The sequence below is a fragment of the Arvicola amphibius genome, chromosome 8, assembly GCF_903992535.2.
Source record: "Arvicola amphibius chromosome 8, mArvAmp1.2, whole genome shotgun sequence".
Lineage (NCBI taxonomy): Eukaryota > Metazoa > Chordata > Mammalia > Rodentia > Cricetidae > Arvicola > Arvicola amphibius.
In genome coordinates this window covers 32,558,240-32,583,193 of record NC_052054.1, presented here as the reverse complement: position 1 = coordinate 32,583,193, position 24,954 = coordinate 32,558,240, and the positions used below count along the sequence as shown (strand labels likewise).

At 41.4% G+C, this 24,954-nt stretch overlaps 1 protein-coding gene across 1 annotated transcript in view; it reads left to right on the top strand.

Annotated features, from left to right (window-relative positions):
- Positions 1 to 18,068: 18,068 nt before the first annotated feature.
- Positions 18,069 to 24,954, top strand: part of Enpp1 (ectonucleotide pyrophosphatase/phosphodiesterase 1) — a 64,012-nt gene continuing 57,126 nt past the window's right edge. The window contains exon 1 of the mRNA XM_038339390.2: positions 18,069 to 18,254. Within this exon, the coding sequence (XP_038195318.1) occupies positions 18,069 to 18,254 (186 nt within the window). The remainder of the gene's footprint in view (positions 18,255 to 24,954) is intronic.

The window sequence follows — 24,954 nt, the reverse complement described above, 5'->3', positions numbered from 1 at the left end:
AGATCAAGGAAGTCTTCAACACAGTTGTTTAGTGCATGGAACTCAAGGACACTGGGCACAACCTCACAACACTTCCCTCCCTTCCAGTACCTACCTCCTCTCTTCTCTCAATCCTCAAACAAAATCTCCTAATAAAACACTTACAACCAGGGCCAGGGAAATGACTCAGTGCACGGATACTTGTTGACTTGATCTGGGCACAATCCCAGGAAAGGTTGGAAGGAAAGAAATGACTGTCACGGGTAGTTCTCTGACTTGCACATATGGGCCCTTACATATGTACACACTCACACACACACACACACACACACACACACACACACACACACACACACAATGTACAACCAAGTGTACAAAATCTGTTGGAGATTGCAATGAAGCAAGTGCAGCTGTTATAATGAGCAGTCTGTAGGAGTGGCAGCCACAGAGCTCATGCCACCAAGACCTTTGAAGACAGTCAGTGGAGCGTGTGTTCCTGGAGCTAGGAAACAGCAAAGGCAATCTGAATCTAAACTACTAAAGAAAGCAAGGATGAGCAAATACCAGGATGAGTGTAGACACGCCGGAGCATGTTACAATCTGGTGTAGTTTCTAAATCCAAATTAACCTTTAGAACCACATTCATAGACTCAAGGTTAGGCTTGGTCTTTCTTTAAAAAAATTTTTTTTGAGAATTTCCTACATGTATACAATGTATTTTGATCAAAACAGACATGTACTCCCACTTAATTCCTTCCAGACCACCCTACCATGCCATGTTTTTTTTGTTTTTTTTTTTTTTTAACATACTGAATTCACTCGGGATATTCATATATGCATGGATACAAAGTCATCTACTAGAGAAACCTACTTGGGGCCATTTCTCTGAAGAAAACTGATTCTACCTACCCCAGCAACCTTCAAGTGTCAAAGTACCTCCTCCGCCCATATTGGCATTTTGACTGGCTTGACCTTGAGCAAGCAACTAGAGCTACTGAGTTCATAAGTGCACTGGCCCCATTGTCTCTACACAATGCTTGTCTTGAAGGAATACTCCCAAATTTCTGGTTCTCAAGTTCCTTTGCCCTCTTCCACAATGTTTCCCGAGATGGGAGGAAGTGTGACAGAAAGGTCCACTTTAAGGTGGCACTCCACAGTTACTTGCTCTCTGTATTGTGACCTACTGGGAGTTTCTACATTCATCACTATGCACTGATAAAAGTCTATGGGTCTAGAGATAATGCTTTTTGTTCCTATGTCCATTTAGCAAAATAATTGCAGTAGATTTTTTTCTAGCATCTATGACTTTCAAGCCATGAGTTTTTGGTTGGGTTTATAGTACTAGACATGAATTCCATCCTGTGGGTCCCTTAACCCAAATCAGAAAGTAGTCAGTTACTCTCCATAACATTTATGGCACTGTTTCATCTTGTCACATTGGCAACTCTTGTAGCTCAAAGAGTTCACAACTGGCTAAGACTGCTGATGACAATCTTCCTTAATAGCCTGCATGGCTGCTCCTCACACTAGTAGGTAAGAAGCTTTCTGGTCAGCACCAGCTTGCCTCTGCCTGTGACCTAAGGATATTGTGTATTCAGCAATAGATTCAGTGTCTCTGTCTGTATCTCTCTGCGTAATCATTTTTAGTTTTGAGTCAGAGTCTCTCAATGGCTTGGAACTCACTAAGTAGACTAGGGTGGCTGCCCATAAAGCTCCAGAGATCTCCTTCTCTCCATCTCCACACCACTGGGTTTATAAGCAGACAAAGCCAAACCCATTTGTAAAATAAATGGGTTATAGTCAAATTCAGTTCCTGATGCTTGCAAGGCAAGCACTGTAGGCAGATTTTCTGTCTTTCCTGTCAGCTCCCAAATCATGATGCAGAGACTTATTAATTTTGAAAGGTCAGCCAATTACTTGGGGTTGTTATTAATTAGCTCTCACAACTTAAATTAACCCACTTTTATCAATGTACTTTTTGTCTTGTGGCTTTATTTCCTTTACTCTATACTGCCCATGTAGCTTCCTCTCTGTCTGGCTGGTGACTTTCTGTGTCTCCATCCATCCTCTTTCCAGGGTCCTCTCTGCCCCCCAAATCCTGTCAAGCTATTTTCCATTCAGCTTCTTTATTAAATCATCCACAGTGACATATCTTTACATAGTGTAATCAAATATTGCTCAACAAAGAACTTTACCAACTAAACCATGTCATGGACCATGTCTTCTGAATAAATCTACAGCCACTTACTCTGAGGAAATAGAAACATGCAGGCATTCCAAGAACAGTCAGATCAAAGTCTTCCTTGATCCTGCTATCCCAGGATCCATCTCTCATTAAGTCTCATCAAGTTTCAATCAAGGCATTGTCAATGAGTAGAGCTCAGGGTGCCAAGCAGTAAGTGGGGTCTTGGCTCAAGTCTAGCTTAAGAGGCCAATGAATTAACAGAGTCCATGTTTCCAAGTGTCTTAAGCTTTAATTGGAAAGAACAGATGTGATTGTTCCACAGTGTTCATCAGAGTGCAACGTTCAAAGAGGAGAACCCTGAAGCTACCTGTCTACACCAATATAATAAACCCCAAACAATTTAGAATCCCAAGAAACATGGCAGAAAATTAGTTGCCACTCTATCAGATCCAAAGGACATCTGGGTGGTGGTCTCTTGGTGGCCCCGACTATTGTGTGAAACACATGGTCCCATGTAATCTAGATTAAACATATATACGAAATATTCCCAACTACACTTGCTGCTTTAATTGGACAGGCACCTAGTGCTAGCTTTTTTAGGTGTCTTACAGGGAGGAGAGAGTAGTTGAAAGGACAGCAATATTCAAACATAGGACACTGAAAATATCACATGCAAATACCATGTCAAAAGTGACAGATAAGCCAAAGTGTAAAATGTAGAAACATTTTAAAGTAACTAGAAAAACATTGGGTAATTACAAAAAATAATGCAGAGGTGTTTTTTTTTTTAAAATAAAGTATAGTATAAAAACCCAAAGTCATAAAACTCAATATTAAAAAGTATGACCATCAATACTACGATTACTACTAAATATATTACTTAGTGAAAAGACTAAAGAAAAAAAAATGTGAACAAAGTTCATAAGACAAGTCTAAAGAATCATATAAAGAAGACTGGCAACCCACTAGAAAAATGGATGAAGAAGGCAACAGCCCAAGTCAAAGAAAAAGAAGTAGAAACTCTTGCGTGAAGGTCTGTCTTTATACAATGGAAGCAAATGCACGCTCTATGGGGCATCCTTTGCACTCACCAGTTTGGCAGTGGAAATACCTGAACAGGATAATAGATTTCAAAGCTCCCAACCTGGAGTTTGAAGCCTGCTGGACCAACTCATTGCATCACCCAAGACAAATTTGTTTTCTAAAATTTTGTTATGATTACCATGTGTGTTTGTATGCTTTGTGGTACACGTGTGGAGGTCAGAGGACAGCTCTGAGGTCGGTTCTGTCCTTCCACCTTTGCGTAGGTTCAGGGAATCCTATTGATTTCAGGAACAAGGTCAGGAGCATGTGTCTTAAGCCATCTCTAGCACCAGAGACAATTTTTAATTTATTTGCCTCGGTTTCCTCATCCATACAATAATGATGAAAGCAAGTTAACATCGTGACCATTCCTCAGATTTCTTGATGGGGGTGGGGCGATAAATTAATTTAACACGTATAGACCACTTAGAATAATTTCTATGACATGGAAAGCACTAACATTGCTCTTTTACTATATTTCAAAATTGGGGGCTGCCACTGACACCCTCATGCATTGCTTATAAAAATGTCACTTCATTCACTGTATGCAGAGGACCATTTTCTTTAGAAATTAAAATTGTGAAGAATAACGTGTCTACTCGTAAATGTGGCTGCAACCAACGAAGTCACACAGGCAGGAAATACAGTGTGCCGAGGGGGCGTCTCAAGCACTGCACTCCCCCAAACAGAAACAACCTAACACCCAGGGTCCATTGGTATGATATGACACCACTCTGGACATTTTAGTCTCTGTATAAGACGAGGAACTGTGCTTTGTATATTGGACTGACAGCTGCTGTCGCTGTCACAGACGGAAACACTAAGTATTCCCAGGCAGAGTCTCCTCCCACAACTTAGTCCTAGTGCATTGGAGGTGCCTGAGGAAGTGGCAGCTGGCATCATTTTACTCGTTATCATTGTTTATTTCTTATTATCTAGAGGCTCTTGGCGGCATTCATGACTGTTGGCATCTGTGCCTATTGCAGACATCCTCGCTTGATGACTTTGTTCTGAAACAGCAGCTCCATATCTTACAGCTGCTGGTCAGACCGGCTTCCCTTCAGTGGCTGCTTCCAGCCGTTTCCAGTCGCAGCTTACTGCTGGAAAGAATGCTTGAGCAAATCCTGAGGGTCTTTTCTATCTCTCCGCATTACTTCTTCCTTCATTATATTTCCAAGAGGCAACTGCTGGAGAGTTGCTGCCACTCATCTCCTGAAGTGGCCTGTCTCTAAACTGGGAGGCAATTGCTGCTGTGTAGACAGAGAGAAAACGGCCTGATACTATGACCTATGTTCTTCACATGCTGAGTTTTGAAAAGCAGGTAGAAATTTTATTTTATTTTATTTTTTTTGGTTTTTCGAGACAGGGTTTCTCAGTGGCTTTTGGAGCCTGTCCTGGAACTAGCTCTTGTAGACCAGGCTGGTCTCGAACTCACAGAGATCCGCCTGCCTCTGCCTCCCGAGTGCTGGGATTAAAGGCGTGCGCCACCACCGCCCGGCTAGAAATTTTATTGTAGAAGAAAATATAGGGAATACCCTTCAAGAAGCTGGGGTAGGCAAGAATGTGTTGAACAATCCATCCAAAGCACAGGAACTAACCCGAGTGTCAATAGATGGACTACGTGAAAATAGAAAACACAGCAAAGGGAAAAAATCAGCAGAGTAAATGAACACCCCACAGAATGGAGAAAATCTAGCAGATGCTCTTCAGAAAAGGGGAAAACATCCAGAATTTACACTGGGTGTGGGCATCCATGCCTTTAACCCCAGCTCTTGGTAGGCACAGGCAGGTTGTCTCTGTGAGTTTGAGGCCAGGTTGGTCTAAATAGTGAGTGTCATGAAACACAGGGTTACATAGAGAGACCGTGTCTCAAATGAACAAGGAAAGAAAGAAAGTAATACGACAGCAGAATTTACAATGAATTCCTGAAACTAAATACCAAGGAAATAAAACTGCCAACCATTAAATGGGCAAATGCAGTGTGAAACTGCACTGTAGATGGTACAGACTTTGGGTCTGGTTCATTTTTGTGTGTGATGTTTTTTTCATTTCCCAATGCTTTCAATAATAATGGTGATTAAATTTGTTAAAATATAATTTGAAGCATTTATGCAGCTTACAAGCTCTAGTATGTCTAGCTTTTATCACTGTGATTGTCCTGGGTTTTAAAATACACATTTTACATAGGTTCATATGCAAATTTACTTTCCACTCAATAGACTGAATTTACATGTAAATGTAAACTATATATATATATATATATAGAGAGAGAGAGAGAGAGAGAGAGACAGCTCCCAATTTTCGATGATTTGTTTTTCTTTACTTCTAGATGGTGCACAAGCAATATTTTTCTTTAGGCATCTCACCAACATGCACCTGTTTTCACAATGGCACAATATTTAATACTTGCTTGAGATGACCAACACTTTATTATAGGACAGGCTTGTGTTAGGTGATTTTGCCTAACTGCAAACTAACATACTCATACCAAGCCTGGTCATGGTGGGCTAGAGGGAGCTGTTGGGTAGTTAGGCGTGTTGGTTGCATTTCTGACTCACAGCATTTTCAACTTAGAGTGGTTTTATTGGGGTGTCACCGTCTAATATGAGCACGTGTGCTTGAAAACGATGAGCATCTATTCTGAAATGTGCATTTTACACAGTTTCGTGGTTGTGCTCCCATTTTCAACATGAATGTGACCTGAATCACTTTTCAAAGCCATCTTATCATTAGCTGCCCTTTGAAGGCTGGTTGGCTGATGGATTCAAATGACTCCCTTCCCTGTGATCTCCAATCTGTTCCTACAAGGGTTGGGGTAGGGAATGTCCTGAGCTGTTCTTATACATGAAAGGGAAGCTATTAAGAGTGGGGACTAAGAACTGTGAGTAGTCTCCAGTTCATGATTCACAGCGGATCTGTCGCAGTTTTCCTATGTGCATCTCTTGCGTAACCAACAAGCCCACATTTCTACATAATTTGTGTCTGTGGTCTTGATTCGGCTTCCTCTGTTGGAGCGCTATGTGTCACTCAAATCTTGGTTCTACCATCACCCCTCTAACCACAGTCTACCGAGCAGACTGAAGATTGATTCAGATATTCCAGTTCTATGTTGTTCTGGCCCATCACATTTTTTTTCACCATAGAGCTAAAGTTTGTGAACTTTAAGTTATGTTTTCTGGCTATACCTTACTCTGTTTTCCCTGTGTTCTAATCTTGTTGTAGGGGCTGATACTCCCTCAGTTGTATCTCACACCTGGAACAGCTTTCAGTTTATCATACAGGCTTAAGAAACACTTGGTGTATAGTTGAATTAAAAACCTAATGAGCAAAAAGGTAAAAAAATTTTGAGACTGGTTTTATTCAACAAAGCGATAGCTAAAATGATAGTTATTTTCTATCCTAGTTCTGCTCAATGTGATGAGAATTCAAGTTTGTTGACGATATGGTTGTAATTTCAGAAACTGGAATTATATGTTCCTTTTAGTATTGATATTATCATATCGTTCCATACAGTTTAAGCTTCCCTGTATTGCGTGAAAGGCAGAGGGATCAAGACAGCTGCTGCCTAGTGTGTGGATCTGGGTTTTGCTGTTATCTGCATTGCTGTGAGAAAGCCCCTGAGGCAAGAAAGTGAAGCTTTCACTTTGACTGGCAGGTTTAGAGAGAGCTCATCCTGTCATAGTAGAAAAGGACATCAGTCCATGTCAACCAGAGAGTGTGGGAGACTCCTCACATGACATCAACCAGGAAGAAGAAAGCTAGATAGAAGCAGGACTGGGCTATCCCTTCAAAGTCTGAACCTTGCCCTACTTCCTCCAACTGGGACACACTTTCAGAAATATATACAGCCTTTTAAACTGGTCATCAACTTGGGAATAATTATTCAAAATATTCAATATTATATTCAGATATTATATATAATATTCAATAAATATTCATAATATTAAAGACATAAGACTGTTGGGGGCATTCTAGTTTCAAACCATAACAACATGTATTTATATAGAATAAAGGTGAAACATGAGAAAAAGTATGTGAAATTTTCTTCATAAATATTCCCAATAAATTTTATACATAGAAATACACATCTACCTGATTTTACTTGGTTTTACTAATACAGTTAAAATTTTATTATGAAATTTCTTTTTTCATTTGTGGTACACAGGCATGTTTATGTATGTATATATGTGTACTGACAGGTATGAACCTGTGTGTGCATGTGTGGGAGACCAGAGTTGAACATTGAGTGTTTTCCTCAATTCACCTTATTTTCACCCTGGTTTTCAGGTTGGGATCTCATTGAACCTGAATGGCTTCTTCTATGCCACTAGGAGAAGAAGTTTCAGACAGCTCCTGTCTCAACTTTTCCCAGAGCTGGGATTACAGACACTGCCACGCTGTTCATTTGGATTCTAGGTACCAGCTGCACCTTCCAGTCTCTCTGTTGAATGAATGTGCTTCATTTGTAGTAAGCATTGGTTGTGAAGTCCTTGAGGGTGCCACACGGCCTAACGTCTATGAGGCTTCATGCATTCAGTCCCTTCCCGCCATTCTTTGGCTATCTCTCACTGTCTTTTCAAATCTGCCTGGACATCACTGCCTTCAGGAACCCTTCCATCACCTCTACTGTAGTCAGGATTTTTGTATGAAAGGAAAGAAACCCACTAAAGTTAGGCCATGCCTAAAGATAAGAGTATGGTCTAGGTATAAAGAAGCAGATGCGTTGCAAGTTAGAAGAGAGTCCTGTGGGGCCTGAGCTGGAGCAATGAAAATCACAATCCCTTCCTGTTCCGCTTCACACTGAGTGCCCATCTATGTTTCCTGTCCTCTGTGTAAGATTTTTTTTGCTGACTCGGCCCAGTATGGCTTCCACTTGCCTTGTTTTCTATATGTTCACGGTTGAGATACTTTGTGCAAAATTATCAGGGGACAGCAAATCTTATAGCTCAAGACAAATCTTATAGCTCAAGAGTGATAACTTAGTCACCGCTGAGTCAGCTGCCTGTCCAGATCTGTGGGGCATTCACTGTTTGTTATTAGCCATGAAAGTTGGCACAGGGCCATGAGCCGGGCTGCATAGGGAGTCTCCTGAGAGTGGCCAGTTGGGGAATAGCTTCCTAATGCACACTGTAGGTTGCATAAACAATAACGGCCATGAGATCTGTGGCCCTCATTTTGGGATTGCTAGCTTTCCTGTGGCTACCCATCAAAGCTTTCCATTTTGCGGCTCTTAATACACTGTAATAAACTTCACTGGAATGCTGGACTAGAAACTTCTGTGTAGATTCTTTAAATCCCCGTCGTTGGTACACAGTAGATGGTGAATAAAGTATATTCCGAGATTGGTGTACTGACATTTATTATGAACACTTAAATCATGATTCATATTATTTTGATAATTTTACAGCAGTTAGTTAAACATATCAATATAATAATTTATTGCCTCTCTGTTTTGGAGCCTAGGAGCCCAGAGGCTGTTTTATTTGGTGATACATTCTCCACAAAGTATGTCATAAGTTTTCTGCTGATGAATGTGTTGTGGAATCAGGGGTAGGGTCTATCCCTCTAACTCCACTTAGACCAACTTTCAACCAATGTTCTCTTAATATCTGAAGTTCCCCCTAACAAAATACTAGGCGCATGCAGTTTGGCAAATAAATCTGGTTACATCTTGACATTTTGTGCTCTAGTTTGGGCTTAAGCTTTAGCTTTAAGTAACGAAAATAAAGAAAATGAAAGAATTCTCCCAAACGTGTCCTATAGGGTCACCGTTACATCGACACCCAATCTAGATGTGAACACAGAAGAAAAAGAAAAATAGCTAGCTAATGGCCAGTGCCAAGGTTCTTGATGAGCGTAGGTGTAAGAATTGACAACAAAATATGCACAAACCAAACCCAGTAATGTGTTTAATAGACCATTCACCATAATTAAGTAGAATTCATCCCAGAATGTAAGAACACATACAAATGAATAAATGCAAGATTGACTCACCATCAGATTTAAGGCAAAATTTGTAGGAAGGGCAGGCTTCCCAGTAGATGGTGCTGGGGAAACTGGATACCCACAAGCATAAGAATGAAATTACATTCTTATCTTTCACTAGCTGTAAACATCAATTCAAAATGGGTCAGATGCAATATTGTAAGACCTAAAACTAAGAAGAGAAAACAGGGGAAACATTCCAGAACACTGGAATGGGCAAAGGTTTTCTTGGCTGAACTTCCAAAAGCACAGGAAACTAAGGCAAAAAGAGAGAGACGGGATTCATGAAAGTAAAATTCTGCGCATTCTAAGGGTATGACCAACGGAGTGAAGAGACAAGCTAGGAAATGAGAAAAATGAATGCAGCCTTATGCCTCACGGTTGACATCCAGAGTGTAAAAGGAACAAAACACTCAATGGCACCCACAACAACCCCCCAAATCCTCCTCAAATAAGACATCCAAAGGAATAAAAGTATTTAAAGTTGCTAATTACAGAGAAAACACAGACTGAAACTGATAGCAATATACCTTCATGGCAGCCAGAATGACTTTTATAAAAGGCTGTAGTCAGCGCTGGCAAGTTTGTGGAGAAAGGAAGCCCATTTACCTGGTTAGTGATGATGAAAATTAGTACATCCATTACAGAAAATAGATGCTCAAAATGTAAAACAGAAAACCAAGTGTGGTGCACACGCCTTTCACCTCAGTTCTGTGAGTGCAAGGTCAGCCAGGTTTATAGAGCGAGATCCTGTCTTAAATAAATAGATAATATTAAAGAGAAACTTTCACATGATCTAGCAATCCCACTCTCTGGTAGATAACAACAACAACAACAATACAAACCATGTGTTGGAGAGACATCTTCATGCCTGTGTACCTGTTTTTCTCACAGGATATGATATAGAAACATCGTACATCTCTAGTAATTGAGGAATGAATGAAGAAAATGTGGCAAGGGCACCCAATACACTGCTTTTTAGGTATGAAAGAAAAATGAAATCTTGTCATTGTGACACCATGGTTGGAACCGGAGATCATTAAGTTAAATGAAGTTAGCCAGAAACAGAAAGACAAGTGCTGCAGGAATTCATTCAAGAAACATTCAGAACATTGAGAGTGGAGCGGTGATTATCACAAACTGGGGAGGGTGGGGAGGAAGAAGAGAGGGATAGGGAAAGACTGATCAGTGGACACCAAGTCACAGTTAGGAGCAGGCCGTTCTCATGGCAACTACACAGCAGGGTGGGTGCAGAAAACAAATCCACTCAAAAAAAGTAGAAGAAAGGGTTTAAATGTTTTCAATAGAAATTTTTAAGGGAATAGATACTTTAACTCATTCGTGCCTTGCACAATATATAATGTTGCAATATTAACTAAACAATGTCTAAACTCATAGTATAGCATCTACTGAAGTATACAAGCTTTTCTGTTTTTATGTATCTGTTAAAATACATCTAAATTTTTTTGGGGGGGAATACTTTGCTACTCATTCTATAAAAATTTTGCATGTTTTCATGGGGCAGGCGCTATTACATGATTTTAAATAACCACTCACACATTCTTTGTATACAGTTTTGTGTGTATATTTACATTTTTGTCTTTCAAAAAGTTTATTTCCCCCCCAAAAAAAGTGTGAGCGCGCCATTCCTTTTCAGATTTTGTTTTAGCAATGTTATTTCAAGGTATAAGCAACGATGCAGAGGGAGTTCCTGCTCTCCTGGAACGAGGGGACGCTGGTCTTCACTCTGTGTGCAGCGTGACCCGGATGCAAGTGAAACAGGTTAAGGGAGGCCTTCAGTTGCACACTTTTGTTGAGTCTTTCCTTTCAGTAAGATCAGCTGTAGATTTTGGGTTACTAGGTAAGTTGAACAGAACTCAGGGTAGGTGTACTTTACCCTCTCATTCTGAATGGGCCCTTCAGGAGGAGTCTGTGTCCCTGTCAGCCACACTGAGTGGTGCTGAGTGACTGGGGGTTCCCAATGCAGCACTCTGAAGCTCCACTGACTGCATGGTAGGAAGAGAAGAATCTAGACGTTCCCACTTGCTTTGGAGGGTTTGGAACACACTTGAATTAAGAGCTTGTGGAATAACACTGTGGAACTCAGGGATTTAGGCGGTGACTCTTGCCCAGAGGGTCAAACATGATCTCAGAGCAGGGTGGGATGGAGGATGTGGCTTTACTCAGACATGTCTGCAGCTCTCCCATAAACCGAGGGGGAGCGGAGTGGGCTATAAAATATTTCTGAACATTGGCGGAGCTGAGAAAACAAGTCAGAAATTACCAGAAGTGTCCCAGAAGACACAGTGGATATTACTCATGGACCACATCAGACCAGCTCCTGACTATGCAGACAGCAAGAATCTGAGGTGAGACACAGAGAAATATGTGAAAAAAAATCAAGGCTAGGACCATATCATACTGTGTGAGAGCCCTGTCCATTCCTTACGGGAAACATCCCAATGTAGTCTCAAGGCATCTTAGAGGCAGGAAACAAATAGGAAGTAGAAGCATATTTATCCCCCTGAATGAATTACTCCAAAGATACCAAAAGATCTAAAGTAATGATGTAACTCTTAATCCCTATCAATCTCTGGTGATTTAGGAGGACAAAGGTTTAAAAGAAAATACTCTATTGTACTCAGACTCTAAAACGTCAAAGGATTCCCATAGAGCAGGCACAATGCCCACCAAAGAAGAAAGAATGGTCCTCTGCTAGCAATATCTTGTCACAGGTAAGGCTGCCCACGGAGACGGCATTATGCTCAAGAGAATTCCGACACTGAATGAGGAGCCAAAGAGATTATAGTTGGCACCTGTTGTCTTTGTCATTTAGCATGAAACCCTCATTGTTCCAGAACAACACATCAATTATGCAGTGGAGCACTAATCCCTCCCCGGTCATCTCCAACCATAACTCATTTCCACACATTTGACTGCTTAATTTCTATCTGAGTCAGCCTAAAGAGATGGCAAGTGGTCGCGACAACGGGATTCTGCCTTTGTCGAGCAGAGACTAGAGTACGCAGAGAATTCCTAGTCTCGAGTGGAAATGGAGACTAAGGGGACAGTGTACCTCTCTGCAGTCCCATCCGGTGCAAAGTCTGCAAACTGTGAGTCTGGACCTGTCCCTGCCATTGATACTCTTTGTGGGCCTCCATGATGCTTTTAAAAGTATTGTCTTGATTTCGAATATTTAAAAATTGAAACAAATATAGAAAGTATCTGTTTAGCAATATAAAAATCTCTAGTAGATTTTCAAATATACAAGTATGAAGAGATCAGCAAACTCTCTGCCCCAAATTTAAAACAAAAATGGACAATACTCTCAGTAATAATTATTTTTCTTTCTAGTTTGTATTATGTATATTACACACACATCTTGTATGGCATATGTAATGCAATATAGTGCATATGGGAACAGTGTAAAGACAATGTTAGAGGAAAAGGTATAGCTACAGATATTTATATTTAGGAAATTCTAAGGCATTTATTGGACCAAACCAAATAAAGCAATTAGAAACAGTAAGTCACAGGTTACAGTGTGAATACACAGAACTCCCTTAAATATCTCAGTGAACACTTAGGCCCTTCTATCTTACTAAATGTGCAACTGAAAAACAATGATCCCATTTATAACATAAGAATATAAAATACTTAGGAAAAATACTTAGACAAAGGGAATCAAGATCTGAATGTAGGTTGTCCATAATAATGCAAGTGCTGAGAAAAACTGAAGGCCATCTAAGTAAGCAGAGGCATGGGTACATTGCCGGCCTAGCTGGCACAGCAGTAAGGGGACCGGTTGCCTCAGTATGGTTTCTAGGTTAGGTATAAACCCATCAAAATGTGCAGACTTCTTGAAAACAGAAATCGACAACGTGTCCTTGCACTTCATTTGTGGGATCATGCATCACGCACCGATAAAGCCACTTTGGTAAACCGTTTCCCATTGTGCTGGATAATCTTGACGGTCAGTTTGATGGGATGTAGTCACATAGACACACACCCCTGGCATGCGTATTAGGGTTTTGTCAAGGAGTTTTAACTAAGGGGGGGAAGATACAGCCTCAATGTAGAAAGTGCCATCTCATTGGTTGAGGTCCCGGACTAGATAAACAGAAGATAGCAAGGATCATCATTCATCCCTTTGCTTCCTGATTATGGTCACAATGTGACAAGTAACCTCCCTGTGACAATCTCACAACCACACAGACTCCTAGTCAAACAAGCTCATCCTTAAATGGCATTTGTCAGATACTTTGTCACAGCAAGAAAAGAAACTGATACACGATGCTTTCAAAAAGTTAGAAGCCTATTTGATACCTGGCTCAACAATCCCACTTCTACTTCCAGTTACTGACTCACCAGAAATGACAATACTGATTCTCAAGGACCTATTCTGGGTGTCCATAGCAGGGCTGTTCATTATAGCTCAAACTGGGAATGATACAAATATTTAGCGGCTGGCAATAAGATAAATGATACACTTTCTGGTAACGAACCATTCATGTATGTGCAAGCACAGATGGGCTACTAAACATTCTGCCAAGTGAATGAAGCCAGCCGCAAAAGATCTTACTATATGCTATAGACCTATTTTTTTTTTTTTGGCTGTCAGCTCAAAAATAATGACATGGAGAGTTATTAATTATAAAAGCTGGGTCTTAGCTTAGGCTTGGTCCTAACTAGTTCTTGTAACTTAAATTGATCCATATCTTTTAATCTACATTCTTTTATGTGGCTCAGTTACCTTTACTCTGTACTGCCCATCCTGCTTCCTCCACATCTGGCTGGAGACTCCGCCTTTCTTCTTCCCAGTTTCCTCTCTGTCCCAAGAAGCCCTGCCTAACCTCTTCCTGTCTAGCTATTGACTGTTTAACTGTTTATTAAACCAATCAGAAGGCACCTTGGCAAAGATGCATCTTCATGGTGCAAACAAATACTCCACAGTATTATGCTCCTATTTATATGAGATCCTTAGAGAAGACAAATCAATAGATAAAAACTGGAGGATTTTTTAAAAATTGGGGCTAAAGTGGAAGCAGAACTCTATTTATTTTCATTATTTTTAAGTGTTTGTGTGTGTGTGTGTGTGTGTGTGTGTATGTGTGTGTGTGTGTGCATGCATATGAGTGTCAGCATCCTTGGAGGCCAGAAACATTTGATCTTCCCAGAGCTGGAGCTATAGGCAGTCATAATTTGTAAACCAAACTCCAGTTCTCTGCAAAATTGGAATGTGTTCTTAACCACAGAGTCATCTCCTCAGCTCAGAAGTAGGTTTTGGAGTACAAATTTGTAGGCAGAAACTTCCTCAGATGATGAACAGATTTCTAAAGTGGATTGAGTTTCTAGTTAGTCAACTAGATGGGTAAATGTTATGATATGCACATTAGTTAAATCTGCAACTAATAAGTTACTGTAATAATGTTGTTAATAGATCATTGATCAATTTTACAAAGTCAATAAATTTCAGTTATCTAGCAATGCCAGATTTTGTTCAAAATAGAGGTGTTGGAGGGGGCAAAGATAATATACAACCCTAATGAGAAGAAATGCCTTCCTGTCCCCTTGTTGAACACATGCCCCAAAGCAGCTCTGTTCCTCAAGATTATGTATAAAATACACATAATTTATCAAATAGTTCTGTACTCTCTTTGGCACGGTGATTGGGTGATTTAACTATGGAAAGAATAGATTAGAATTTTCGATAAATTTGGAGTAAATGTAAATCAATTCTTTGGCACTTGGAGATAACAGTGAATTTTCCTATCAGATTGGAAGTGGAGAAAGGGTTAGAGACTGGGAATATGTTCAGTGTTACCCGGCCTTCATTTGCAGAGGATTGTATTTAAAAATAAAAGAAATAGAGAAAGGGAGGAAGGAAAACAAGGAAGAGAGGAGGGAAGGAAGGAAAATAGATCAGGATGTCATACAAGGTCTTAAGAATAAACAAAAATCATGATAGCATTTTGTTTCTGGGCCTCATACAGATGGAAATCCTCTGCGGCTTTCTCCTTTGAGACCTGCCTTGATGTTTTCATCATTATCCTGGCCAAGTGGAGAGAGCTGGAGAGGCCAGCGGCTACTGCTAAACTCATCAGCGCATTCCAAACTTGAAGAGCTAGGGGATGTTTCTCAGCCTTGAGATGACATAGTTCCATTGCAGATGGGTTGGTTGGGTTTGGTGTTTTGGCCTTAGCAACATTTACTATGTCAGATGCCAAGATGGACAAATATAAATACTCACATGTTATAATAAAGGAAAAATCTTGTCAATTCGTGCATATCATCTTTGCTATTGTGCTAAGTGAGTCCTGGAAGCAGGTGATTTAGACAATGATTCTTCATCTTTAGTGTACCCAGGGAATTCATGCTGCTGTTTTATGTCCTCGGTCTTATTGTACTTGGGAATGAGATGCTGTAGGCCTGACCACTCAGGATGAACAAGAGTGGGGCAAGGCTTCATCAAAGGCTGTACCATGTCTGTGGCTAAACAACACGAGCAGCATGACGGACATGGTGGTATTTTAGAATTTTAATTGGGTGTCTATAACTACCCTAAAAACCCAACTGGTTCAGGCGAGGCACCATGACAGGCAGAAGCCACATCCTGGTGGCCTGTCTCCCAGGTCCACCCTGCAGATGTGTTACACTGAGGTTGGCTTTTAAAGTGCTTACAAACACTTTTTTTTTTTTTTTTAGTGTGGACAATATTTTGCGTTCTAGAGAATTCACAAAAACATTTAAATTTCCTACTTATTAAGAAAGTCGAGACTCTACCTTAGGCATATAATTCCTGAGTAGCTGCTGCAACTGTTGACAACAGACCAGTTTGCTCGCTTTCTATCGCCTCTATAGGTGGCTGCCTAATTCATCTATTCTTCCTGGTGGTTGCCATATCCTTGAGACGTTGTAACCTTGCGCATTGCATTGACTTTTCCACTGAGGACAGCATAAAAGTCATTGGTTGTTTTGGGTTGCAGACACTTATTCCACTCCTTTTTTCAGACTCAAGACCCGTTTGGAAAGTCTCTGTTGAGTGCTTTTAGTAATCCTGACGTGTATTTGGCCAGTTCTAGTGGAGTAAAACTTTGCCCTTCAATTTGGTTTCTGGAAACAGTGAACGGAAAGCATGGAAACAAGTTTGAGTAAAAAAAAAAAAAGGAAAAAAGTATATTTCACTATGAAATAGTAAAAAACCTGTTTCTCGTGGGTGGTTTGTAAGCTGACTCAGTGGTGACAATAAAAAATAAATAAAATCTTGCTTTCAGGGGTGGCTTCTACTGTCAATCATCTGTTATACTCTTCTCTCAGTGTATTCTAAGTGTGTCTCTACTACGCATATGGGTGGCTTGAGTACCCATATTTTGATCCTTCTCTCTATGTGCTGATCCTGCTCTATCCCTTTGCTTGACTGACTCCTTTTGATATATATATATATATATATATATATATATATATATATATTACTATCTTTTGATATATACGGCATTCAGTATATTGAAAGATTCATTATTAAGTGTCTGAATGAAGTCAGTATAAATTGAAAGTCTCCACATTGTTTTATTTTTATTTACCTTGTGTGTGTGTGTGTGTGTGTGTGTGTGTGTGTGTGTGGTGTGTGTTTGCATTTGCACCCACATCCATATATGAAAATGGAAGTCAAAGCTGCCTTGGTTGTCATTCTTCTGGAGGGAGGCTCACCTTTTTGGAGACAACTACTCACTAGCTTGGGCTTACAAACTCAAGCTACAGGGTTTTTACTCAGATCTCGAAGCTTGATTACCAAACACTTTACCTATTGATTCACCTCCACAGTCCAGTGTTGACAGTTTTAAAGAGGACAAACCCAATTTACACCAGCTAACCATCTATTTTCATATGTAAGTGTATATATGCATGTAAGCAAAGTAAATAAAATATGGTTTGTGAACGCATGATTCTCCTTAGTCACTGTGATTGGTCACATTGCTTCTGCCTTGGAGTACTACCAGGTGTGGTTTTGTTGATGGGCGGGGACTTGTAAAAGCTGAGGAATCAAAAAGGAACAAAATCCATCAAGAATTATAGTCTTCTGTTCATGTTCTGCTTCAAAACTAAAGCGTGTCAGACTGGGTTAGGTATTGATAATTCTTGATATTGCTCACCAGCTAAAGTGCTGACCTCTAGAGGACATGATACAGACACCTGGAAACCTCCGGAAGTCGAAAATAACTAATAAATAAAAATATTAAGAAGGCAACCCCAGAAGCCACATGTCCCACATATGGGTGTTTGTGCAAATCCATCAGTGAGTTGTGTGGGAAACCTCTGTCCTACGTTTAGTAGCTCGGGGCAGGGAATTCTTGTTTGCGCTCCTGGGAGAAAACTTCTCCACGTGCTCATTTGCATTTTCCCGGAGAAACGCGCAGGGCTGGTAAAAGCCTCCCGTCTCCCGCCTTTGAGACCTCGGGGCCATCCTCTCACGGCTCTATTTGGGGTTCCATGATCTCATGCCCTCTACAGACCACACAGTCATTCCAGTCCAGACCTCGCGGCGAGGCCACGCGGGGCGATTCCTGCAAGGATTCAGGTGCCACAATCGCGGGCGGGCAGAGGGCTTGGAGTGGAAGTTAAAGACACGCCCACGTCAGGGACCCAAAATAGCCCACGCGCCCAGGGACCGAAATCAGACAGGAAGCCAAATAATCCGGGGCGTTGAGCGGCTTGGGACGGAGAGCTGGCCCAGGGCCGGGAGCCAAGGGTCCGGCGGGGACGGGGGCGGGGGCGGAGGCGGGGCGGGGCGGGGCGGCGAGCCTATTAAAGCTAGTCCCGAAAGGGGCTGAGCGGAGCGATGGAGCGCGACGGCGACCAGGCAGGACGAGGGCCCCGGCATGGCCCGGCGGGGAACGGCCGCGAGCCGGAATCGCCAGCCGCAGCCACGCTGCTGGCACCCATGGACCTAGGGGAGGAGCCGCTGGAGAAGGCGGAGCGCGGCCGCACAGCCAAGGACCCCAACACCTACAAAGTGCTGTCACTGGTAGGTGGGCGCTCGCCGCTACCGGACACCCAGGAAGGGCGCGAGGGAGAGCAGAGAGCACGGTCAGCACTGGGTTGCCAGAGAGAGCCAGCCAGGGCGCCTCCTGCGCTAACACGCGGTGACCTGCAGGGTCTCTGCCTCTTGCCCTGCGGGAGCAGGCTAATAAAATAGTCACCTTGAAATACTCTCCCCGTCCCTGCAGATAGTACAGGGATATCTAAAGGGGGAAAAAAAGACAGCAAAAAGTGCCGCGATGTTTGTAACCGTTTGGGTGGCCTTGTTCGGGTTGCAGGTGTTCACGGCTTTAGATGAATTCATTCCAGTTGAAAAGATTTATCATAGCTTTTTAAAGTATCGGGAACTTTAGAAAACACCTTGTTTTGGCTTTGTGGTGGTATTTTCTTGCAGCTGCTTAGAAACCTGTATGTGACTGGGAAGCGGCCTGGGATTCATTGCCCGCTCTTTTAACCACAGGCTGCACTGTTTGTGTTGCTGGCACAGTCGCCTGCTATATTTCTCTGCTATTTTGTTAGGACAGTTGCAGGATCGACAGCCAACTTTTGGAAGCAGGACGCTGGTGTTCACTCTGAATCTTCCTTGCATCAGAGAGGCTAAGTCTCATGGTCGGTCTATGTTCTTGGGGGGCTTGCATTATTCTAACCAGGATTAGGGCTGTTAGGTTAAAATGGGAGCACCAAATCTCTTGCACACTCAAATGGAGCAGTGGACATGGGGAATTATTCAGACCCAAAGGAAGATGTAGTTGTTTTATAGTATATGCAAGCCACAGCTTTCTGCGGACAGTGCATCCAAAGACACGGCCACACATTATGAATTGAGCAGTGTTTGGTTGAAAAACCTCCTTTCCGGTGTTTGACTTTTTGTAGTCACTTCCATTTGCGCTATATTTAAGGGTCTATGCAGACACCATAGGACTTTCAGGACTAAAATTTCTAGACTTAAGAGATGGTGTCATATCCTTAGTTCTTAAAAATAAGTCCGAGAAGTGACCCAAACCACAGGCTGCTGCATCTTAGGGTATAATTTTGTATCATATGTCACTCATACAATATTGATGGACATTTATTTAGTGTGAGTCTAGTGAGTCCTTTTTTTTTTTAATGGAAGACCTTAGGTGTTACACGACTACTTAAATTACTGAGTATCAGTACCCTTAGGTACTTAGCATACTATGAAATACTCAATAAAGGCACACTGAAGATTTATGAAATTTTAATACAAAACAAATTTATATACTTACTATAAGTCTTTAAAGGGTTTCCAGTTGTTGAATTAGGTTTGACTAGTTTGCTTATAGGCTCAAGATATATTTCAGCAAAGCCTTATCTTTAGAACACAGTTCTCAGTCTTTGACACCTGCAGTCAGGTGGTTGGATGGTATTCCATCATTACAAATGGCTCCGATGATATACCTCTGAGAGACTGTCATGGATATACCGCAGGATTTCCTCAAGCAGATCAACTATGAATATTTGGTATCTTTGAATATATGTGACTTATATCGAATTAGAAAGAATCCTTGACTCAGATCAATTTTAAAGATTTATATATTTTTAATTTATGTGTATGAGTATTTAGCCTATATATGTATAGGCTAGTCTATTAAATATATGTGTATATATATATATGTTTGTTTATCTTGTTATGTGTTTGTTTTTGTGTGTGCCTTGTACCCACAGAGACCAGAAGAGGGTGTTAGATCCCTCGGAATCGTGGTTTACAGATGGTTGTGAGCCACCACGTGGGTGCTGGGAACTGAACCTGGGTCCTTTGAAAGAACAGCGAGTGTGCTCACCTGCTATCCCCCCTTCTGGCCCCACTCTCACATCTCTTGTTGGGCTACTGTGAGCCAGAAAATAGAAACAGACACCAAGGTTTTTGATTTATCACCGAAGCTCTTGGTTCAGGGCTGAACTGGAAGTGAAACCTGTTTTGTCTCTTTCCCTCCCCTACTTTAATAGTCGTCTAGCCAAGGCCCTCAAAGGAATTTGACAACTGTCATCAAGGGCTGTATTTTCTAGAGAAAACTATAATCATTGGATTTTTCTTCTTTCTGTTTTCAGATTAAGCATCAGCACAGTTTGTACAAAGCTGAAGAATCAGTTTGGACTAATTGCATCCTGGGGTTAGGATCAGGAGAGCTCCCCACTCCCAAGCCACAGGCTTCTAATCCAATGGATAATCATAGGGTTACCTTGCAGAGGGAAGATGGAATCAGTGGAGTTACCATTTCGCACTTTTCTCTGATTTTCTCTCATTAACGAAAAGGGTCTAGTTGCATAGGAGTAAATGAAAAAGGGGGGATTGTACCCTAGCCTTGATTGTCCTGGTGATGATTGGTCAGACGTAAGAGCAAGAGAGAAAAACAAGCGCCACTCTCATTGTCCTTTGTGATGTGTGTGTTTGCCTTCACTGACTGTGGGGAATTATGTTGGCAGTTAAATTGCAAAGAGAAAAGGTGGAATCAGATCAGGTTGCTTCGGGCCTCTGTTGAGAACAGTGGTGGCTGAAGAGGGGCACAGGAATGGATAAAGCAAGCATAGATGGAGCCCAGGGTCCCACAGTCCTCTTTGAGTCATGCCATCCATGACCCAAGAATCCCCCACGAGATAGTTTTCCAAATTTACCACCCCCCAAAAGTACTATCCCAAGGTCCAAGACTTTTAGCTCATGAAGTTTTGGGTAGATATTTACAGTCCAAAGTATAGTAGTGTTTTGCGTGGGATACTTTTCCCCCCTTGGTTCCAGATCAAATTTGAACTGAAATATCCACTTCTAAAGCTGGGCTCAGGTATTTATCTGAAATATTCAAGTTCCCTGTTATAGTTTTACATGGGCTGGTAGCTTTCAAGTCTGTAGCAGTGCATGTTTCTGTTTGGCCTGTTGAAACATTGCTTTTGTGAGTTTGTAACCTTCTCCTATAATCATGGAGCTAGAGTGTGCTATATGACGCAGGATTTGCTGTTGATAGTGGCAACTCAAGACTGCTTCAACCTTTCCGTCAAAGAGTTCTTTCTAAGAAGCTGAAGTTGAGACCTCGATCTACTGAGACTTGGGTGTGAAGGTTCCTTCTCTTAGCTTCCTCCCCTTTCCCATTAGACTTGAAGGGTATTCAGAGTAACTCCCTTAATCACCTTTGAATTGACCTTGCTCATTGATTTTCAGATTTAATATTTACTGAGCCAAAGTTTTAGCGTTTTATTTAAAAATGACCAGGCTATCCTCAAAGCTAGAAGAGTCTAAAATGTACCTCTAAAGCTATTTGTTTCGTCTGCTCTGATATGCAGGAAGAATGTAGGAATCCTGGTAGACTGTTGTGTTTTTGGGTGGGTCTCACACTCATCAGCATTTTGTTGGTTGAATGAACATACTATATTTCTAGTTAGAATCATACTTTGAGTTGAGAAAGGGTAAGATGGGAAGACAGAACCCAGAGTTATAAACCCAGAATGTGAGGAATCCAGATATGCTTGGCACTTGCCTCTAATTGCAGGGCTGAGGTAAAAACTGGGATTGTGTTTTGTTTGAATGGCCGTGATAGCAGCGGTCATGAATGAACAGGATGAATGAAAGCCTGCGTGCCTAAGCAGAGCCCATGCGCAGCCTGTCTTCACTTGGGTGCAGAATCAGAAATGTAACCCCAAGCTTTCCCTTTGGCACACACAACACAGGTGTGGCCAGGCCAGTATATCTACAAAAGCCAAAATAAACCTCCCCCATTTATTCCAAGGCTTTTTTTGCTGTGTTGACTCTGCCCTGTCCCCCTGGATTCAGCCGTGGGGACTCTCAGAGACGTTTTCTTGGTCCTGTTTGTTATTGTTCCTTCTCTTCTTCCTTGAGGTGTGCTTTGTTACTCCTGTCGTACTTTTTGTGACCCAGCCATTTGTCCTCCATGTGGTCTCTTTCTTGAGAGCACAACCACCTTCTCAGTATCCCTCTTCTCTTCTTCTTCCCTTTTGCCATCTCCTGTCTCCATAACAACTTAATCACGACTCTGAACAGTGGCCATGCTGAGTGTGTAAAACACCCACTTTGATAATTGAGAGCTGGAGGCCACTGACCATTCTAGAGTAAGTACATAAGTTTTGGTTTGCCAACTCCTTATTTTCCTCCAGCTACTTTTTCTTTTCCATATGTCAATATTTAAAATTAAAATAGTTTTATAGACAGTATTGTTTTCGAGCATGATAAATACCATTGAAAAATGTGTGTGTGTATGTGTGTATGTGTGTGTGTGAGAGAGTGTCTATGTGTATTTGAAGATAAGAAGATATATTTCATCTTTATTATAGGCTTTGGGGACAAGCCAAAGAACTTAGTTATGATTCACACCATTATTTTTGCTAGAGAGAGAGAGTGATGTTTCAAGTTGCAAACAATTTATAAATGAAAAAGCTTTTGAAGGATAACTATTACTAAAGATCTGTATTTGGATAAACTAAACTTGCTTCCATCAACCATGAAATATTTTTTCCCTACACATCCCCAAATGTAAACAAGAAACTTTGGGCATTGGAGATCAAGATAGAACATAGATTATTTTGTAAGCATGGGTCTGTCCTGGATAGATAGATAATCAAAATGTTCATTCAATATGAAAAATCCCTTGGTGTCTAAATGCATGTTACACATTTACTAAGGTGAGAAAGAATCAAAGGAGTTTTTTTCAAAACAGTGGCAGGAATGTTGTGTTAAATATTAACTGGAACACTTGACCTCAGTATTTCAGTTAGCTAAGGCTTCAGTACAACAGCTGTGTAACATCTGTAATGGCTATTGCTTTCTCTTCTAGTTTTTAGAAGAATTGGTGGAAACGTGGTTGGCAGATGCCTGATGGTTATACAAGTTCATGTAGTGTACTGTAGTTTTCAAAACCATTTTCTCATATATGTTTTTACTAACCCTTGACAGATCAAAACTGTATTAGGAAAATAAAGTAATAGTCAGTTCTATCTTGCAGTCAAGGAAACAAGCACTGAGGGAAGGAGCCATTCGAAATTCTAGAATGTTTGTGCGCCCAGAGACCATCTGGGGCTTGCCTTCGAGGTGTAGAGAATGCTGAGGTCTGGTCTCAGGGTCGGTTTTGGAAGATCTGGAAGTTGTGGAATGCAATCAAGGAGTCTGCATTTGTGTGTGTGTGTGTGTGTGTGTGTGTGACAGAGGTCAACTTCTTCTGTTCCTTAGTCACCCTTCCCTTGTAGTTTAAGACATATTCTTTCACCAGTCTGGGCCTTGACTGATTGATTACCCAGCAGCCCCAGGAATCAGCCTGTGTTCACCTTTCCACCATTGGGATTAGAAACATAAGCCACCAGGCCTGACTTTATTTTTCTTTTCTTTTCTTTCTTTTTTAAAAGTTAATTAATTTTTTTGAATGTGAGCTCTGGGGCCGAACTCAGTCCCTTGGTGCTGACATTGCAAGCGGTGCCTGAACTATCCTCCCCATCTTGGTGTGTCATTGATAAATGCCAAATGGTACTCAGGTTGTTCATTTGATCCACTTCTAAAAATGCACATTCATGGGCAAAAGTCCCAGTGATAGTTCCAGAAAGACACCAGCCCTAATCCTCTCTCATCTGTGTGCCATTCCCATAAAGACCAAATGTTACATCTAGATTCGTCACTACTGCGCTGCCACGGTCTTCTCCCTTCTTTGTGTTCTTCATAATGGATGATGGGAAAGTAGGAGATCAATAGTGTGGTTATGTACAGATTGCTTATACAGTGAGATAGCTTTCTTCGGATAATTACTGACTGTGTTTTCCTGAGGGAACCTAAAATCAATATACTTTTAGTTATCATCTATGTGAGTAAATTGTCTTGTGAGTTTTCTTTCTTTCTTTCTTTCTTTCTTTCTTTCTTTCTTTCTTTCTTTTTTCTTTCTTTCTTTCTAAACACAATTCTTTATTGATTCTTTGGAAATTTCACATCATACACCCCAATCACTCTCACCTCCCAGTCCTTCCATATCCAGCCCTCATTCCTGTAGCATGCCCTCTGTCAAGTTAATTAAAAACAAACAAAAAAAACCCCAAATAAACCTACCTTGCTCCTCCATCTTTCCATCCCCTACCTCTTCATTCATCCTAGTGGCATCGGGAGCTACAGTGTATCATGCAGTATACCCCTTTTGTCCAGTGAGCCCCACTGGTAAAATGTTCATTGCAATGAGACATTGGTCTTGTTCAAGGCTGGCCTCTGGTTTCTGGTATGCCACCACCACTGGGCCATCATCAAAATCCTTCTTGGATATTCTGTTGTGGTCTGAGTCATGGAGATCCTGTGGTTATTGTCTCACAGGGCCATTCCCTTCATAAGCTCCAGCATGTTGAAGTATATATGATGTTAGGATGTTCATATGTTCATAGATGGAACAGCTGTTAGGGTGGGCCAATTTAAGGCCCAGGATGTAGGTCTGTGTGGTAGCTGATCTAGTCGTTCTGACCACTGGGACTGCCCCCTCAGGCAAGAAGCAGAGCCAGTTCTGTTTGGCCCCAAGTTTCTAATACAAACAACTGAGAGAGTTGGCTTTTTTGTTTATTTGTTTGTTTTTCTAGACAGGGTTTCTCTGTAGCTTTGGAGCCTGTCCTGGAAACTAGCTCTTGTGGGCCAGGCTGGCCTTGAACTCACAGAGATCAGTCTGCCTCTGCCTCCCAAGTGCTGGGATTAAAGGTATGAG